This window comes from Otolemur garnettii, unplaced genomic scaffold (genome assembly GCF_000181295.1).
Source record: "Otolemur garnettii isolate 467f Iridium unplaced genomic scaffold, OtoGar3 scaffold00007, whole genome shotgun sequence".
NCBI lineage: Eukaryota > Metazoa > Chordata > Mammalia > Primates > Galagidae > Otolemur > Otolemur garnettii.
This window is the reverse complement of record NW_003852402.1, coordinates 38572061-38593456: the sequence shown is the minus strand read 5'-3', so window position 1 is coordinate 38593456 and position 21396 is coordinate 38572061. Positions and strand designations below refer to the sequence as shown.

The 21396-nt window shown below is 38.1% G+C and overlaps 1 protein-coding gene across 2 annotated transcripts in view; it reads left to right on the top strand.

Annotated features, from left to right (window-relative positions):
* Positions 1-21396, top strand: part of SYT1 (synaptotagmin 1) — a 208990-nt gene that overhangs the window by 49745 nt on the left and 137849 nt on the right. The window contains exons 2-5 of one of the 2 annotated variants that reach the window (XM_003783391.1): positions 4344-4528; positions 10396-10518; positions 14177-14344; positions 18311-18478. In XM_003783391.1, the coding sequence (XP_003783439.1) occupies positions 4344-4528; positions 10396-10518; positions 14177-14344; positions 18311-18478 (644 nt within the window). The remainder of the gene's footprint in view (positions 1-4343; positions 4529-10395; positions 10519-14176; positions 14345-18310; positions 18479-21396) is intronic. The other variant, XM_012801259.1, reaches the window with a different exon arrangement.

Below are 21396 nucleotides of genomic sequence, written 5' to 3'. Positions count from 1 at the left end.
GTAAAATGGAGAGAGGAGACAATTGGAAAGTGTATCAGGTGGGGGATAACCTCAGGCCTACACCTTATAAATCGATGTAAAGGAAGAACGAAACCCAACGAGGGGCAGTGGCAAGACTTGCCGATCAGCTGGGTTTGGTAATAAACATTTCCATATGGTGCCAGGATCCACAAGGTCGGAAATGATAGAAACACTGACAGAGGCTATAGGGCCTGTTTGAGGAGAAGATGAAGGGTGTGTACAAAGCATTCCCTGGATAGTGTGGATACCATCGTAGGGCAGAGAAGGCAGGGCGGATGGGAAACAACTTGACCTTCAAGTTGAAGGTGTGGGAAAGGACGTGCCCCACAGGAGTGGATATGAAGATAAGCCAGGGGCTAAGGGCCACCTTGACTACCAGCCCCACTCAAAACTTGACAATGAGACAGGACAGAGAGGAAAGAACATAGAGGTGTAGAAAGACATGCTGGTCAAGGCAGCAGTAGAAAATCCAAGCAGAAGACATTTTCAAGAAGGATTATGCAATCAAGGTTTTCTAATACCACAGTGTTGTTTGTGTTTGAGCAAAAGGAAACCATTCTTTATCTTTGAGAGAGTCCTGAGTATAATGTTAATGTCATGAAAATGGTTGCAGAATGGATAGAGAAAAGGGGTGGGTAAGAAGACAGGAGAAAATACGTGAATAGCCCACACGAACATCGCGGTTGTATAGTCTATATACAGCCAAAATTATACATCTCTTGAGCTCTTTTCAGTTCCTGTTGCTGCTGTAATTAATTACAAATTTACTGGCATAAAACAACACAAATTTATGAATTTGCAGTTTTGGAGATCAGAAGCCCAGAATGGGTTTCACTGAGCTAAAATCAAGGTGGCAGAGCTGATTCCTTCTTGAGACTCTAGTGCAGAATCTGTTTCCTTGCCTTCTCCAGTTCCCAGGGACCACGGCACTCTGTGGCTCCTGGCTGCTTCTCACATCTTCAGAACCAGCAAGCTCAGTATCTTCACATCTGTCTGACTCTGAACCTCCTGTCTGTCTCTTTCATGTATAAGGACCCCAGCAATCGCATTGGATCTATCCAGATAATCCAAAACAATCTCCCCATCTACATTTCTTTAATTTGATCACATGTACAAAGTCTCTCTTGCCATGTAAGGTAATATACTCACCCCTTCCACGAAAGAAGGGGTAAATGAACCACTTTGGAAGGCCATTATTCTGCCTACCTCAGAGTCTAAGTTAAAACATAAGCAGTTTCAGATTAACTTGTGTTTAACTTAATTCTTATTCATCAGTTTACTTTGGAGGTCAAATAATATACGTGAGATTGATTCATTAGCTGGAAAATGAAAATAGCATTTTTAATAGAGAGTTTTTACACTAGTCTATTATTTTCTGCTGAAAGGCCTTTAAGTTAAATGTTAAAATTCTTATTATATTATAAAATTCCATTTAATGATAGTTGGGTAGCAGTAACAATAAGTTGACAGTTTGCTGCCAGTAGCAATATTTTGATGAGCCTATTTTTGACTGAAACTATATTCTATATTAAAGAATTCACTCTTAGGCGCATGTTAGGGTGTTATTTATTTGCTTCACTGGATTTTTTAATATAAAATGTTCTATTGAAGAGGCTTCAAAGATAGATAAGGTTTTTTCCTCTGTATACATTTATATTATTTGAATTTTTCAAACCTATCTATAGAGTGGTTCCTCTGTAAAATTGAAGTAATAATGGAAAAAAATTGCTGTGAAGATTAAATGAGGTAACATACATATAAAACCATAGTTCAATTGCCAAGCCATAATAAGTATTAACAGGTTTTCAATGAACTTCTAGCCTAATCCAAAATATACTCCAAGAGATTTGCTAGTAGCAAAACATGTTTCTATAAATACGTCAAATGAATAATGCTGTGGATGTTGTTTATTAGTAAACTTATCAAATTTTAAATATTTGGTTACTGTACACAATGTAATAATTTTTTAACCTGATTATTCAAGTAACTCAATGGACTAAAAATGGCTGTTTCTTTACGTGCTAACTGTCTAAGGAGTCAGGTTTTCCTGTGGTACAAAATGATGACATGAAGCATTTTTTAATCCTATCTAAAGGGGTTGATAAATTGGGAAGAAATTTCTGTTGATTTTATTATATTCAATACAAGTTAAATTATTGGGCGGGTCAACTGACAGCAAATCTAGATGACAGCAGTGCTTTAAAAAATGAGAGTCACAGAATAAGTTTTTCAGTGGTTTTAAATTACCTTCAGGCCGCACTATCTCACGTTTCTTCCTGGAATCCCATGTTCCCATCTCTTTAACTCCTTTTGATGAAATAATGTTCCTTTGCTTCCACTATTTTCTTTTTGTGAACTTGTCAAATCATCCCTGCCTTGTATAATTTAAGAGACTTCTGTGTAGCTCTCTGAGAGACTATCACACAGGTCCGAACAGGAGAATAATTTAGGAGGTTCAAGATGAAGGCTCATTAGTAATGCTGCCTTGCCTGAAATGAATACATAGGCTCTCTCGCTCATGCATGGCAGGATTTTAACTAGATCAAGGGAGGTGGAAGCTTTTAAATGAAGGATTATGAATAATATCATTGGTTACATAAGCCTACTTTAACTTACACTTTTTAAAAAATATGTGAATTATTTAATGAGATTAAAGAACTGTAAGGAAACATGTCCTTGGGCATGGGCTTATCTGTAACTCTCACACAAGTCTTTCTTTGGTTGAAAATATCATTTCAGAAACTGTAATATTGCAATTTTATGTCCTTAGGTTAACATCCAGTCCCCAGTCATAAGAGAGAATCACACACACTGAGTATTCCCCCCAGGAAGCTCACTGCAGGGGGGCAAAGAGAGGAGATGCTTCTCGGTTTCCGAGAGTGGTTAATTTTTAAGTGTTTTCACTTCATCCAAGGACTCCTGACTTGGGTTCGGCAATCCATGGTCCTGACAATGCTGCAAGAAAATAACACTTTTTCTTATTTCTGTGCCCACCATCTTTTCTTTACTAGAACAGACAAGTCTACTTACTTGAGATTAATCTCAGTAGCTGTGATTGGCATCATGAATAATTTCTTTCCATGCCAAGTGAAATCCTATGTGTTTCCATGGGACTGTGTTCATTACAATCCCGTGGTGTTGGGGGTGCCAAATAGTATGCTAACTTTCAGCAGATGGACAATTGTACTGGAAACTAAATGTTTGACTGTATGGATTTATATATGCTTTATTATTTTACTAAAGCCACTCTTCTTACCTGAAAACCATCTCTTCCTCCTCTTAATTCCCTTAGTATTTTCACTCAGGTCCTCTCAGTGCACTCACCTTTCTTTCTAGATACTTTTTGGTGGACGTGTTTTGTGTCCCCTGTGTCCCCTGGGCTCTCTGCGTCACTGCAATGCCTGGAATATAAACAAATGATATATTCAAGGCCTTGAATATAAAGTGATAGCTAACACTGAGCTCTTGCTGTGCACTGGATTCATTCTAAGCCATTAAGAATATTAACTCCTTTAATCTTCAAAGCACAGGAGATGGGTACCACTAGAATCTTCACTTTATAAAGGAGAAAACAGAAACTCAGAACAGGGAAGCAGTCTGGACGGAGTAACACAGCCCTTCAGGACGAGGCCTGAATCTAAGCCTAGTTTAGGAACCACTGAATACGTAACCATGGCCCTGCCTCTGGAGACCCCGAGTGGGGTACACCCCTAACTGACCTTCACAGCACTGTGTACTGCTTCCTAACTTTCACTACGGTGATGATTTTACATTTGCTTTTCTGTTTATGTGGTTAATACCCGCCCTTCCTACCACGCCAGGACACATCAACACAACACTGATATTTCATAAGTGAGTTAGTGCAGCTTTCACACGTCCCAGCACTACATCTTTTTATGTAATTCTCATAAAGACTCTATGATCTACTTACCAATTTACTTCCACTTTACAGATGAGAAAACTGAGGCAGAGAGAGGTTAGACAATTTCCCCAAGATCACAGAACAAATAAATAGCTTTAAACTCAAAGATCAAAGTCCAGAGCAGGCTCTGAATGAGAAGAGATGGATTAATGGAAACCTAGCTTAGACACTCAAGAAAAGCAAGAGAAAGGTGATGACATTGGACATTCCTGGAAGAGAAAAGTGGAAAGAAACAGTGTGCTAGGTGGAGAAAACAGTGAGAAATAGTGTATGTGGAGCAAAGTGGGTGCTGGATAAACGCCGTGAAGAAACGATGATCTTTGTAACCTGTGGCTTTGAAGCTTTTGCACATCCGAGTGTCTTGTGACTGACGCTGTCCATGCATCTTTTTTTCTCTCAGTGCCACCGTGGGCCTTAATTGCCATAGCCATAGTCGCGGTCCTTTTAGTCCTGACCTGCTGCTTTTGTATTTGTAAGAAATGTTTGTTCAAAAAGAAGAACAAGAAGAAGGGGAAGGAGAAGGGAGGGAAGAACGCCATCAACATGAAGGACGTCAAAGACCTGGGCAAGACCATGAAAGATCAGGTAATGTGCTCCTGCCCTAGCTCTCCTTAGATTGTTACAAAATAAATAAAAAGTCGTTTGTGATTTTATGCCAGGTAATTATAGAAATAAACACCTTCTGGGCACGGATCATCATTGAGGTGCTTTGTAATCCGCTCAGTCGTTACCTAAGACCCCAAGTTTAACAGAGACGTTTGACAGGGTTTCCAGTCTCTTGTGCAAACAGACCAGAAAAGGTGCCTGTGACCATCGGGGGGCCCTTGATGGGTCCAGCACAGGAAAAGGCGCCTGACCATTGTAATTGCACCTGTTTGGCCAGTCTGAACTGTTTCAGAGCCAGAGAAACTGACCACAGAGGACCTGAGCGTTTTTCCCCTTTGGACAGGGGGTCGTTCTGGTTTTCACTGTTCATAGTGACTGTTAAATAACTGAGTTTCATAGTCTTTCATCAAACTTGATGAAAGAAAGCTGCCGTTCTGCACATGCACCCAGCTGAATAATTAGTTCTCAAACACAGTGAGTTATCTGGGGGAATGAACAGAGTTATATGAGCTAACCCCAAAGAACAGGACAGAATTTGAAGGCAAACTTCTTATTTCCTCCCTTAGGGACAATCAAAACCATAATGCTGGTTATGACATTCATCTGGCTGGGAAGCCTAAGGAAGATATTCGGAGGTCCATTATTTTTGGCTAAATTAATTAGAAAATTCAGTTCAAGATAAAGTTTACTATTAATAATAGTTATGAAATAGTTCTTCATTTTGGAATAATATTCTTAATTGAATTCATATTGAATATTTCTAAAGGACACTTAATTCATATTTTAAAATGTCAATATAGATTTTTTTCATGGAAACAACATTTTTAATTATCAATATTTTCCATCCAATAATTCAAAAGTTCTATTTATTCCAAAATAACCATATGTAAGTTTTATAAATAAGTTTGTAAGTTTTATAAATACCTGTTATGCATTGATATTAATTAAACTGTTAAATATATGACTCTCCTGAGGGACAATTGAATCAAGTGTTACAACAAGCATTTTAAGGATGTTTGCATAGTTTCCTAGTTAATCACACACTCGGGATGCTAACCCCCTTCCCAGCTTGAATTTTAAGCTTTTTCTCAAAGTTCCTATCGTATCTATTGACAACGATTTCACAAAGCCTCATTTTTCATTACCTGCACTTCTGTTTGGTTTCAGAGCCGTGAGATGGACATAAACCCCATACCCACTCTCAGAGAGCTTTGGCCTGAGCGCAGACTAACAAGGGGTCACTGTTTCTGACAATTCCTAATTGCAGTCCCAAGAGCCCGTGCACAAACATTTAACTACAGATATCTAATAAGGATTTTTCTCTTCATTTAATTTGTTAAGTGGAAACTAAAATTTCAAGTCACGTCTTGACGTCTACATTTTCCATAGCAAGTAGGACTTGATATAGATTTCTTTAAGCAACTTAATGGGAGATTAAGCACGGAAGTAATCTCCGAGATGGATGTCTACTGAATAATATATATGTTAATTCTAGCTATATTGTGAAAATAATTTGAACATAAAATACTATCATATTCATAATTACCATAAAATTCAAATGTGGATTCCCTCTGTTCTAGAATGAACAATTAAATACACTGAATAATGTGAGATGATAACAATGACATTTCTTCCTAGGTTAAGACATCTGTATTTTTATTTGTGAAATTTGTTCTGTATGATGTAAGATTGTAATAGATAGCATAGTGGTAGTGTTAATTACCCCTGTTATGACGTGGATAAATGACCAAGATCTGAAATATAGAGAATTGCTGATATAATGTTTAGTTAATCACCTATATTTTTGAGATGGGGAGGGATAGAGAAAATGAGTCATAAAGAAATACTAGGTCAGGAAGAGCTTATGATAATCTATTCTTGCAGATTATCTAGAATTCCAGCCACCCCAAAAGTCTTTTTTAATCATTTTAAATAGATAACTTTTTCTACATAGAATGTTAGCTAGGTGCTAGTTTTAAATTATGAACAATTAGACGTACATAATAAAATATAATTTGGACAAGTAAAAATAGGCTTACCTTTATAGGTAACAATAGCTTCTGCTGCTTTTCAAAGCAGCCCAAAAAGGTAGCTTATAATGGCTTCAAAATATCTTAAGCAGAATATTGAAGTGAACATGGGGAAGACAATAAAGGTAGTTTGTGCCTCTGTCACTTAAAAATGTGAGAGGCATTTTAGGCAGGATTTCTTCAGATGTAGAGGCTCCAGGGCAGTCAATGAGTTTTTACCTTTACCCTTCATACTGAACTCACGGAAATTCAATTTCAGCGTTCATGGCTACACGTCACTATAGTAAGCTTTTATAACCAAGGACGAATGTGAAAATAGTCAGCAATGACTACAAAAAAGTAACTATTGATAGTTCTTTATGTTGCATAGAGTATATAGTTAAGGGTTCTTTTTTATGCCTTAAAACTCAAGAATATTAAAACCTCCTGAAGCAGAATATAATATCAACTTGCACAGGCCTAGATCTGGAAGGTCATTTCTCCACGGTTCTCGCTAATGTGTGTGGATATTTTAATTTTTATTTCTTCCTTCTATGTCCTCCCTATCTGTGTTGTGTCTGATGACTGTTCTGGATTGTCCCTTGCGGTAGGTTTCCTCTGCTACCTAGACATCCCTAGGCAATGCTGAGAAACATTTAGTGGCCTGGCAGCTGGGGCCCCACAGCTGAGGGCATACCATTCTGACACACATCAAGAGGCTGAACTAAATTGATTTTTTGTTTAAAGATAAATTGTTCTCATTTTAAACATTGCTACCAGATTAAACACTGAACGGTATTAGAAAGCTCAAGTTTAACACTGATGTGCATAGAAAGGGAATTCAGTCCCCTGGGCTGCCTTTCTCCATGTGCTTCAGTAAATCCAAAGTTAAGACAGTGCTGCCAGCAGTAAGCAAATGCTCCTTCTGAGGACTGTGAACTGAGCCCCTTTTGGATGTCAGAGCAAAGCACCAGCGTGTGCACTGCGTCTTTAAAATTCAAAGCAAGGTCTGACGTTCCCAACATAGCTTTTTTCTACTGCTAATTTATCTAACTATCTAATTTATCAACTATCTAATTTATCTAACTATCTATTTATCTATCTAACTAACTATCTAATTTATCAACTATCTATTTATCTACTATCTAATTTATCAAACCTCAAAACTGCTGGGTTTACAAGCTTTTTCTTCCGAATTTTGTTCCATGGAGGAAAAAAATATTGCTCTTGAGATATTATAATAGCTACTGATTTAATAGGTCTGAATTTAATGTGACGGTACAGAAAAATGTCTTGCTTAAGCTCAGCCTTTGGGACAGGAGTAGACTTAATCACTTCAGTGATGAACAGTGGCACTGAGAAATTATCAGAACTTCAGCCTTATTTTTATGCAGAATAATTGCAAGATGGCCCTACACCTTCCATTCAAGCTAAAACACTGAGGGAGAAGGAGATTTAATATCTCAGCCACTTCAAATTGCACTGGTGGATACATGATGCATAAATTGACGGTTCTGAAAGAGACCTTTGAAAAGGTATTTTAATCCATGAACTTTTTTTATTATAATGATAGAGTGGCGGGCAGATTTATCAGACAGAACTACACATTAAATAGTTTGCTATTATTTTTAAAAAATTAAAACCTTACAGAGAGGCAATTGCTTAAACTGCCATTTTCTAAGCATATCTGCTGTGACAGTGTTAAAACCTTATACATAGCTAGGTTTGAAAGGGCACAGGGATTCTACTACCTAATATCCTCTCGCTAGTCTTTTCTGTCACTTCATTAGCTCATGTTCCCCTCAGTGCCCCCTTGCCTGCTAATGAAAAGATTAATACAAATTTTTAAATAATTTTACGTGGCTTCCAGCCTTTGGCTATTGGTAAAACAACGTTTTAATATTCAAAGAAACAACCAAGCATAAATTAAACTTTCTAAATTAAATGGTGTGTGGCTAACAAGTCTGAAAATGTTTCTAATGGATGTGTGTAATAATGGCAATTTTCAATTTTTCAAACCCATCGTCATCTCCTGGGAAGTGTCAAGATGCACACACCTGTGAGGCCAGCTCACCAGTGTTTATGTGTCCATGAATCTGTGAGGCATCCACGTCTCTGCTTTTCGGAATCAAATTCGGTTTGAGAAATGTAGCCAAATTGGGAAACCTTGTGAATTCAGGGACTGAGAGTGCTATTTGGAAGCACCACTGGGGGTCTCTGTTAAGTGAGTGGTTGAACAGAGAATCTCTCTCCCCTGAGAATGATAAATAGAGCAGAGAGAAGGGCATGTGGTCTGGAAACAGGAGAGCAGGATGGTGGGGCGATAGTCCGATGACTGGAATGCCCAGCTACAGCCTTGCTGCCCTGGAATTGAGTTCTATACAAATTCTCAGGCTCCATTTGAGAGGTGGGAACAGTCAAGATTCCATTACTTTACCAGAAGTCCATCCCTAGTATCTCTGAGTAGCTTTCAGTGAGATTCTATGGTAACACATGCACACATACATACACACACAAAAAGGCAATGAAAATGCCATAACCAAACATTAAGAGACAGTATTTGCTACATATAACACAACAAAAAATCGAAGCCACTAAAATACAAAGAGCATCTACAAATCAACAAGAAAAAGACAAATAGCATAATAGAAACATCAGCAAAGGACACATACAGATACAGAAGAAAAATTACAAGTGATTCGTATAAAGATTTTTAATTTTTCAACCTTACTGGGGATCAGGAAAATGTGATTCTTTTATTACTATTGGTTTTGAATAATGAATGTGTATTCATTTCTAACTAGTTGTTCTAATTATTTAGAGCAGTAAGAATACTCATCCCCAGAAACAAAGCTTCAAATATTTATGAGCTTTGTAGCCTTGGAATTTTTAGCAAAATTTTTGCACATCAGGAAAATACATTATATATTTTGATTTGTTTTAAAGGAGCATTTCAATGTATCTTACTAGGTAATGAGCTTTCTAGTATTCCAATTTGTATTACACTTAAGTTTTAGGTTGTAAAGAATATTCAGTTTGTCAGAGTGAGTTTCAAGAGTTCAATAGAATTGATTTTGTTCTTTAAAGCAAAATGAATTTTTATACCAATCTGAGTTTTTGACAAGTTTGTAAACATGATGCTTGTTATCTTTTGATATCAAATGGACTCTTAAATCAATTTAATTCAGCCTAGCTTTCTGTGGAGCTGTTATGAAAATAAAATGGTAAACTTAAAATGGAAGTGGGATAAACTTCTCTCTGAACATGGATTTGCTGGTGGCATGTTTTTTTCCTTTTCCATGACCATGATACATGTCTATGCAAGACACAGGGAATTAAAGTACTCTGAGGATCACCTCAGCCATCTTCGCTGTAGGAAATCAGGCGACCACAGGCCATGCATTTGATAGAAACCGTCCCCTGCATGTAGCAATGTTTACACTTGCTCAGCGTCTTAATGGACATGAACGTGACCCCTGGCCTGGTTAGAAGCATGTTTGTCACACTTTCCTCCAGGAGGAGCAATTGTATCAGAGCCAAACATGATACCAAGTTGACATTTTCTTTGCAACAATTTTACATTTTTCGCTTGCAATATTCTGAGGGGGCTTCTTCCATTGCTTCCATATTGCCTGCTGGTTGGGGGGAAAAATTCTGTGCACAAATGGAATTTAAAAAATATGTAAGCAGCAAATGTGAATGTGTGTCAGACAAACAGATTTCCAGCATCTTAGTGCCTGCTTCTAACAGCTTGTAAGTCTGAACTACAGGCCCAGTTTAACTTGGGTTCCCATGAAAAGTCACTTGAACTCATAAGATCCATTCTTCTGCTCATAGGCCCTTAAGGATGATGATGCTGAAACTGGACTGACCGATGGGGAAGAAAAAGAAGAACCCAAAGAGGAGGAGAAACTGGGGAAACTGCAATACTCACTGGACTATGATTTCCAGAATAACCAGGTCTGGGGGAAATGTCTTCTAATTCCATTATGTTTTCTGAAATTGCCAAATAGAAGGGGAAGCACAATGCTTCTTAAAATATTTCATTTGCTGTGAGGGGAAAATGCAATTATCAAAGCTATTGATGAAATAATTTCTAAGTACAGGCAGTCCCCTACTTGCTAATTTAACTTCTGGTAATTAGAATTCACAGTATTCAACAGATTACATCGACTTAAGGCACGTTCAGGAGGCAGACAGAATATAAATGAACTGGAAGCAGGCGGTCTGCTTCTGAGAGCTCCCAGCCACATCCCTCCCCCTCAGCCTGAGCTGGAACAATTAAAGATGAAAAATTGACTGTGGTCCATCAATTTTAAAGGCAGGGGTGCCTGTATAATATCATGAGACTAAGTGAAACTCCCTTGCTAATGAGACAACTGTTCCAAAAAACTAAGAAGACCAGCTTGATTTCCAGTTCCAATGAATGCTGCCCCCAAATTGACAAGGAGCCGAAGACAGTAACAGAACAAGCATTCCCACCTAATTTCTCAAAAAATCAGGAGGTGCCCCGAGATGAATGAAAATATTAGCTGTCGTTTATTGACTCCCTGTAAAAAAATCTCTATGTGCAAAGACTTTCTAGCATCCATGACATCGTTAAAGATGTTTCTTTGCCTTCTGAATCGTTAAAATGCATATATATATATATATAAAGCGAGGTAAAAATTAGTAGAATTAGCTATGTGACAGTTCAAGTTCTTAAAAATCTGCAGGACATCACCCTTCTCCAAGTAGGGCATTTTACATCTCTCCTGTTTGTTTTGCTTCAGTCATCTTTTTGAGCCCCACCCCCCAAAAAAAAGATATAAAGTAACTATAATAGCCACTAAAGTAGCATGTGTTGGTAGTTTCCTGTTTGATGAGGAAGGAGCAATGAATGAATTAAGCCCTAAAGCTCCTCTTTGATAACTCATCTACTAAGTAAATAACTGTGAATAAATCTAAGTAGTTGTAGAAGTTCTGGGGTTTATTTAGGATTTGACAGTTCAAATCAACTTCACTTTCTGAAGTTTACAGATGGTTTCTTACAAAGGATATGTAAGCATGCTGCCATATTACAAATAACCTTAATTTCATCAGCTTCATGACAACCATAGTTATTTTGTAGCACATTCTAGATGGGTGCATATTGGGTTATAGGTACGAGTTTATAGTCGTGGATATATATATATATATAGGTTTATAGGTATCTAATATTTATATTTAATTAAATATGGCATTTGATGTCATTGCTATCACTTCTACCAAAATTTGAGCATCAGGACTTGATTGGGGGCATAATCTCTTACTGTGTACTCTAGGGAAAGTCCAGGTTAACTTTGTTATCATAACATATAACATGGTTTCCAAAAGTTTATCCCACCTTTACATTCACGTCCAGTATTTTTCTCCTAATTTACTCTCCATTCATATTTTCTGCTGGAAATCTAGTGATATCTTATCCTGGTTCATCATAATTTTGCAACTTCTAAGTTAGTTTTAATTTCCTTTTTTTTTTTGGAGACCGAGTTCCACTCTGCCACCCTGGGGTAGAGTGCTGTGGCATCATCATAACTCACAGCAACCCCAAACTCCTGGGTTCAAGAGATCCTCTTCCCTCAACTTCTGAGTAGGTAGCTTAGATGACAGGCCCCCATCACCTTGCCCAGCTAGTCCTTAAGTATTCATTTTATAGAGTCGTATTTTTAAGGAAATAATTTTTACTTTTTAGTAAAATATAGAGTATATTTACCACTCCCTTTCCAGCAAACATCAAGTTTTAAAAGGTATTTTATTCTGAAAATCTAGACAATTATATCAGATGATTTTCTTAATATCATACATTGATTTTTCCAAACATTCTAAACTAATTTGATTTATAAAATAATTCCTATGAGGCAGGGTAAATAAAGACTGGGGAAAACTTCATAAAGTTATGATGAAATAAACACATTTGCCTGCCAAAACTTAAAGATACCACTAAAACACTTACAGTGAGAAGCTATCGTGGTCGACAGAAATCTGATATTTATCTCTTAGTCAGAAATCAGAGGGAGTTTGGAAGAAGCAATATCATTCTTTATTAGCAAATATTCAAAAATCTCTAAAGTATAACCATCCAGTTTTAAAGAGTTTATGCTTTATTGCTAGAGTTTTCTCTGCCCACAAGATAACTGGTTATTAAAAAAGTGCAAATGAGGAAATAAAATCTTGCTCATTCACATTGCTACATAAAGGCAAATACCGATTCAGCAAACCAAGAGGCAGACTGTTTGCTCTACTAATCGCGTCTTTGTAATCTGATGCCTATTTTGGCTTTTCTGTGACCATCTGTCTGTGTTTTGTGTCCCTACAATCCAGCACCCTTACTGCTGTGGTTGGATGATGATGGCACCAAAAAGATACCGAAGCCTTAAAACGAAAGCAACACCATCATTCAGGGTATTGGTCCAGGTTAAAAATTGAGACAGCTACTCAAAGTGCACTTAAAAACATGGTTGGTTAATTTCACAGAAACTGGCTGTGACTTTTTTTAAGGAGGTGAATGACTTTTCACACCATCAGCTAAAAGTTTCAGGCACGGATTTTTAGGCTCTGGTGTGAAAACCTATGGTGTAGAAGCCTTTACTAAATCATCCGTGCCTTAAATAGCAGTAAGATTCTACTACCTTTTTATCCCCTCTGGATCTTATTCTAAACCAATCTGTTGATACAATATCTCTGATGGAAGAGTATCTGTAGTAGTCCCTGTTTTTCTCAACAAAAATATTCACAGTGCCAATGAGACTCTAATATTCCCAGTTTGATGAGAGTATTTCAAAATGTCTATGAAAACAGCACACTGTACCCCATGATTGCATTAATGTACATAGTTATGCTATAAGAAATTTAAAAAAAAAGAAAAGAGACTCTAATATTCCTATTTAAGCTTAGGAATATATGAGAAAATAGAAAAATAATTACTGAGCGTTAAAAATCATATCTCTAATCTTCCCTCTTTATGAAGCTAAAATTGTATTTTTTTGATTCCGTGTCCTCTATTTAAACACAGAATTTAATAATCCTTCTATTGGAAGTTAAAATAAATGTATCCGGCACGCAAGGGAAGGTCAAAAAAGTAGAAACTGGAAGGTCTTCTTTTTTTTATTTCAAAATGCTATCCAATCTCTCAGAAATATTTCTATTTATCCAGTCTGGGGCTTTGGTAAGGAATAAAACTTTCCTACTTTATAATTACAAACTAGTGATTGTTTAACGTTTTATTTCCACTTACAAATCATGGCCTGGAAAGAGGAACAATGCACAAGGGCTTCTGGCAACTGGGAAGTTACTTGATTGCAACCCTTTTGCAAATATGAATTCCGTATTTAACTGTAATCAGCAACCTTTTAAAAGCCTCTTTTGCACTTAAAACCAGGCCTCCCAGAGCCTGCATCTGTCATAATTGGTTTTCTGAAGCCTTTATAGATCACTTCATTTGCCTTCTATGTTCAGATTCATAAGAGAATAAAAGCCTATTAAAACCAAAGAAGAAGAGGGAGAAAAAAATCACAATACACAGCATTGTGAACAAATTGATCTTTTTCAAAATGTCTCCCAATGTCTGTGTTTGCTGAATTCTGTCATTTATTTTCAGCTGCTGGTGGGGATCATCCAGGCTGCTGAACTGCCTGCCTTAGACATGGGGGGCACGTCTGATCCTTATGTGAAAGTGTTTCTGCTGCCTGATAAAAAGAAGAAATTTGAGACAAAGGTTCACCGAAAAACCCTTAATCCTGTCTTCAATGAGCAATTTACTTTCAAGGTATTTCTTTATATTTACTTATAACTCTGCCTCTGTTGTTTTTAGATAAAAGGCTGATCTTATCCTGACGCATACACAGACATGCACATGAATTCTTGTACAGGGACTCAAACTACGATTCTGTTCAGAATATCTAAGTCTTATCTTCAGTGTGATGAGGATTCTATCATGCATTTCAAAGTGGGCAAAGTAAGATTCGGCTCAGTCATTTCAGTGTGGAATATTATGGACTGGAACATGTTGACGGTGTCATAGTCACATCTAAAAACCAAGGTCCTTCTGTAACTACAGCCTGCAATCTCCCCCTTCCACCCCAACTGGGCCTCAGACCGGTACCATTAGGAGCCAGTCTACACAGCAGGAGGCAAGTGGTGGGCAAGCAACTGAATGAGATGTCATCTGTGTGGACAGCCACTCCCCAGGGCTCCCATCCCTGCCGGAGCTCTGCCTCAGTGGATCCCTACCCACAGAAAAATTACCTTCCGTGAAACCAGTCCCTGGTGCCAAAAAAGGCTGGGGAGCACTGCTTTAGACCAGGGGTCCTCAAACCTTTTAAACAGGAGGCCAGTTCACTGTCCCTCAGACCATTGGAGGGCCAGACTATAGGCCCCAGGACGAGTCAGCTGCTAAGCAGGACAGGCAGTGGCGGCAAAAACACCCAATGGGCCGGATAAATGTCCTAGGCGGGCCACATGTGACCCACGGGCCGTAGTTTGAGGACACCTGCTTTAGAAAATAAAGTCAAAGAATGAAGTCGTTATCTTTCTGAGTTTCAAAGTTTCTGAAAATAGGTAGACCCGAGTGGAATCACAGAATAAAGTAAGTTATGTTCCAGCACTGAAATGCTACAAATAGATCTTACTCCGGTTGCAAAATTCTGTGGGTACAGGGGCAATTTGAACACTTTAAAACCATTGTTCTTAATCATCAATAAAAAGAGCATGATACACTGTTTTCTCACATTTATAGCCTTTTTCCTGGACTTGAGGCTCTTCCCGAATACTCTTCATCTTGTTTAGACACCTCAGTGGACACACAATAACAAAGACAGATTCTGTTCCCCTGATAACCGGTCAGGAAAACCTACCCCACAGGCCCCAGGGAGCTCTATAGCTCTTGGCTCGAAGTCATTCATAAAAACAATTCTTTCGTGAAAATCTTTAATATGTGAAAAAAATTAAATGCATTGCTTTAGAACAATACATTTCTGAGAAATGAAATGTCTGTGACTACGCCAGCAGGCTGATTCAGAATCACTGCATCTATCAGCCAGGCTTAGCAATAACAGGCACCTCATAGTGGGAAACATTCTGTCAGGAAATAAATGTATGAGACCAAGGGCAGGAGTCATTTTCTCAAAACTTGCTTTTAATTTTGTAGAGTAGCAGTGTCTTTGTTCACTCTCAAATTTTTGAGTTTTCAAGACAAAGTCTCTCACGTATTGTCAGTAATCTTATTTTTTTAAATCTCCAGTTTTTCTACAGCCAAATAGTTAATTTAGAGGAGCAGTAAAAACATTGTTGAAAATACACAGTGTATAAGGCTGGTGTGGTGGCTCGTGTCTGTACGGCTAGCACTCTGGGAGGCCGAGGCAGGGGGACTGCCTGAGTTCACAGGCTTAAGACCAGCCTGAACAAGAGCCAGACGCCATCTCTAAAAGTAGGCAGGCATTGCTGCAGGCTCCTGTAATCCCAGCTACCAGGGAGGCTGAGGCAAGAGAATCACTTGAACCCCAGAGTTTGAGGTTGCCGTGAGCTAAGGTGCCACGGCACACTACCTACCAAGGGCGACAAAGTGAGACTCTTGTCTCAAAAAAAGAAAAAGGAAAAAAGAAAACACACAGTAAAGACCACACTAATCACGGTGGTCGATATCCCACAAAACATAAAAAGGAAAAAATATTGCAAATAGTAATCACAGTTGTTGTACTTAACTATTTATTGATCTTAAACTAGGCCAGAAGTTTCTAACCAGAATTTAATAAGCAAGTTCTTAAATTATTTGAAATAATGTTTCAATAGAGGCTTTGTTTTTAGTTATTTGCATAATATTTCTTTAAAGATTGCTAATAATTTTATTAGTAATTTCTATGACTCCAAGGAAGGTAATTATTGAAATTTTGGAATTCTCTATAAACTCTTATCTAGTTCCAAAGGCTGGTCAAACTATAAAGAAATCCAAACTGCAATGTGTTTTAAATATGTTACAAACTACAATGTGTTTAAAAATATGCCCATTTTTCTAGATAACTGGTTAATTTTTTCAGTAGACATTTTAAACTGCTCATCTTGAAATGCCAACTGGCCATATGACATAAGAGTGGAACTATCAGAACAGTGGTTCTCAACCTTCCTAATGCCACGACCCTTTAATACAGTTCCTGTGGATCGCGACCCACAGGTTGAGAACCGCTGTATTAAAGAGGGTAGGCTTTAGGATTGATTTAACTCCATTTAACACAAACTCGATGTGCCCCAAACTACATTCATCTTCTTTTCCCCAAAATAAACTCTTATCTGAAGGAGGTACTAATCATTTAAACAATAAATACTTTCTAAGTGTCTGCATATGTATTCATTTATCCTCAAAACAGTGCCCCTGAAGTAATCACTATGATAGCACTGTCACTGCTTAATAAGTGAATAAGCTGAGATTTATTCACTTGCCTTAGGTCCTTCAGCTGCAAAATTAGGAACCCCAGACCCAGGTCTTTCTGACCCCAAGCCCAGGTTTTTCACTGTTGCTATTTCAGTACAATCATCCAAAAATCTAGAGAAATTTTAGAAATAGGATGAAATTTTTAAGAGTTTATTCCTACTCTAAAATTTTTCTTTCTCTCTTTGAAATTCTTTGGATTTATTTTAAATTCCTTCTGAAATGGAAAAAGTATTATGCCTAGTTTTTAATCATAGTATTTTCATAAAATACTCAGCTTTAAAACAGATGATGAATAAATGATGGATAATAAAAATCTTGGGAAAACTGAAACTTCTTATATGTATAGGGTCAAATATTCTTCCTTCTTCCCACTTTAATATACAGAGTTAATTGAGAAATGTTTTCTGGAGCATAAGACAGTCATTTACACTGATAAAATAATAGGAAGTGTATGAAAATTGATCAAACCTTTAAGACAAGTCTAAACAATTTCTTAATTGGTATTTCTACCCAGTTACTGAAGTGTAACTGACTTGGATTGCATTGCTCTCCCTGAATATTAAAAATGTCACTAATAAACATCCCAGCCCACAGCATCTGTCCCAGATATATATGAACAGCTGGAGAATTCATCAGTTCTTGGCCTTGTGCCACCCCTTTTCCTAAAGCATGTTCATACCTACCAATGAACTTCAAGATCCATATTGCAATGCAGCTCTGATATTCAAAACATCAATTTCCTAGTCAGTTCTTGTCAATCAGTAATTATTTTAGGGAGTAGGTGAGGCCGTTGTGAATTTCATTTCGATTCTTTCAGACTCCTAGAATGCTTTTTAATGTCAGTGCTCCATTAAAGCGTGGCATTCAAATGGCTTGAAAAGAGTTAATAGAACTTATAAAGAAGTTATCTGCCCCACCCTAAAGTATATCCTGACAATATAACTTACAGCACTAACAAAATAATGTATAAGAAAAACGTATTTACAGAGGCAAATGCAATTGACTTATTTACCATTTTATTAATCTTAAAGTGTTGATAGCATTACTAATAGTGGAATCTATTATTAATAACCCTAACAGCTTCGAGAACTTTGGGATAAAGTGATCAGTCACTCTAAGTTCCCATTTTCTCTCAAGTAATTTAAGCCTCAAGCAGTTCATCCAAAGTCTCCATTTAAGAAACACGCAAAAACAAAATCATCTCCCTGCTCTGTTTATCTAACATAAAAAAATTAAACATTATGAACAAGTAACACGTTTGAAGCATTTTTGTAACCAGATATTTTATCCTCATCTCTCTTTACGCAGGTGCCGTACTCGGAATTAGGTGGCAAAACCCTGGTGATGGCCGTGTACGACTTTGATCGGTTCTCCAAGCATGACATCATCGGAGAATTTAAAGTCCCCATGAACACAGTGGATTTTGGCCACGTCACTGAGGAATGGCGCGATCTGCAAAGTGCTGAGAAGGAAGAGGTGAGAGAATCATTAGCATTTCTAAGAGGACAAGCTGTATCTGCCCGTGGTTTGTGTAATCGCCTGCGGAGAGATGTTCTTTACAAAGGGCGATGAGTGTCTCCATCTGTTGACAGCTGGAAAAATAGGGTCAGAGGGACTGTATACCCTTGTTTAAAAGTGTATAGGTCCTTTGGGTGTTATTTGAAAGAAAAGAGATTTGTGTACTGGATCTATAAACAACTTCCCTGGACACACACGCGCTACATGAAAACTATTTCTAAAAGCTTACAAAATGCCACACACGCGCACACACACACACATAACCTTCTTCTATTAAAGGACTGTGAAAAATCGTCTTATTTCCTCAAATTTTTCCACAGTCATTTTGTATTTTCTGCATGGGTCATGTAGCTACGACACAGAAATAAAATGGCCCTTTTTCCTTGATTATTTCTGCACCTCACAGACAGTTCATTGCTTCTCCTGAGGATATCAGAGCTTAATGGGCAAAACACCAAGTGCAATTCACTAGGCCTGATATTAAATCCATTTTTTAAATGACTCACATTTTTATAGTACTCCACACATTGTTTTTTTTCCAATTTTCATAGTTTGGCCCAGTATTTTTCCATGACTTAAAAGGGGAAATTCAATATCTTTAGTGCTTTTAAGCTACATAGTAATCACATCTATCTGATGAAGGTATGCCCACCCGGCTCTAGCGTTTTTCTCTGCAAACATTTCAGTAGGCCAGTACCAGAAAATCAAACAACTCCTAGCTTCTCAAGATTTCTAAAGCAACTCCCTTACCAGCCATTGTAGGTCCTGACAGGTGGCCGTAATTACCCAAGGGATTGCACACAGCCTCAATCATTCAGATCTCCAGATCCCTAAGATTTCATAAGACGTGGTCACTTTGGAGTCATCAGGGATATCAGACAGAATAAAGGCCTCAAAGAAACTCAACTAAGCCCATCACATGGGAATCCTTTCAACTAAGATTTTCTGTAACTAATCTCAAGCCACCAATTTCATACTCCCCGTATGATGAAGTGAGTTTTCAGAATAGGCTTGTTAGTTGCTATGGTGGAATTAGATTTTGTTTGCGTGCTGAACTTGTTCAGTTGTACAATAAGAGTCAAAATTACTTAAGATCTCCTTTCTTTTTGGAAGGAAATATATAGACACAAGCATATGTCTTACACAAATAGGTTACTCAACATTCTTAGATATTGAGATGGATTTAGCCCCACTGTGGATATTCAAGAATACTCAAGAAAAATACCGAGCTTTTAAATTTCATGATTTTGGCTGGGCATGATGTCCACACCTATAATCCTAACCCTCTGTGATGCCAAGGCAGGTGGATCTCCTGGGCTCAGGGGTTCAAGACCCGCCTGAGCTGGAGTGAGACCCCATCTCTACTAAAAATAGAAAAACTAGCCAGGTATTGTCGCAGGCACCTCTAGCCCCAGCTGCCTCGGAGGCTGAGGCAAGAGGATCACTCAAGCCCAAGAGTTTGAGGTTGCTGTGAGCTATGACACCATGGCATCTACTCTAGGGCAACAGAGGGACACTCTGTCTCGAAAAAATTAAAATTAAAAAAAAAGGTCATGATTTTTGCAAGCAGTATTAACCTTAAATCAAACAAGTATTTTAAAAAGGAATATTCAATCAGCCAATCATAATATTTTTGATTATTTAACAAAGTAGAAAGATGTTTCATTGAATTTTTATATTTTATTGGAGTGTTTGAGTCTGGGTAAATTCCTCTTCTGAAGGATTAAGTGGGACCGTAACAATTATTAACTAATTGCTTTTTCTTAACTGACTGGTTTTTGGTTGGCTTGTTGGTTAAATATCAGATATGACCCACTTGTGCTTCCCAGTGCCCACCTGCCCAGGAGGCCTGGCTCACCCAGAGGACGATCAGGCGGGATGGGATCCCAAGATCACACCCAGTGGGATTCTGAAAAATGGAGTACTTTGCCCGAGCTGAGAGAACGTTGGCCATAAAGCAATTTCCCTCTTTCAAATATCTCTGAAGTGTTAGCGGAGTCCGAGACTTAACGCTAAACTGACAGGTTTGACTCTAGAGTCTCGAAGTTTAGGTAAAGTGCCAGAAAAGAACCGACTGTTGTTCTCATCTTCTTTCTTGCCCCTTCTCTTTCTGTCTTTTCTGTTTCTTTCTTTCTTCCACGTCTTCTCTCACTAAAGCTGTTGGCATCCAAATCTTTTTAAAACATCCTTTTGAAAATATTTATTATACATTACTACATTCCACAAGCCATGCTAGGTGGGTTGTTTTTTTTTTTTAATTATTTATTTTTGAGACAGAGTCTTGCTCTGTCACCCTGGCTGGAGTGCAGTGGCGTCATCATAGCTCACTTCAACCTCTCACTTCCAGCTTCTAGTGACCCTCCTGCTCAGCCTCCCACGTAGCTGAGACTATAGCTACACCCCACTGTGCCCAGCTAATTTTTCTGTTTTTAGTAGAGCTCAACCGATCTTCCCAGAGTGCCAGGATTACAGGTGTGAGCCACCGTGCCCAAGCTGGAGGTGTTTTTTAAAAAGTGAAGAGAATAAACAGCTTCTGCTGTCATGGAGTTTGGGGTTGACTCAGCTTCCTCCCTAACGTCAATCTTTGCCTTGCTTATTGCCAATGAAATTGGTTTCTAGAAAAAGATCTACTTTCCATTAAGCTCAAACACTCTAGGCTTCCATGGCTGATCCCTCTGCTATCTCTGAGCCCTTAAGCAAGTCATGTAAGCTCTCAAAGATTTATTTTCACACAATCTAGAAAGTGACCTAATGTTCTTTGTTCCCTATCTTATTTATGGATTAAATAGAAAAGAATGTACAGGCTCGGCACTTGTGGCTCAAGTGGCTAAGGCACCAGCCACATACACCTAAGGTGGCGGGTTCGAATCCAGCCC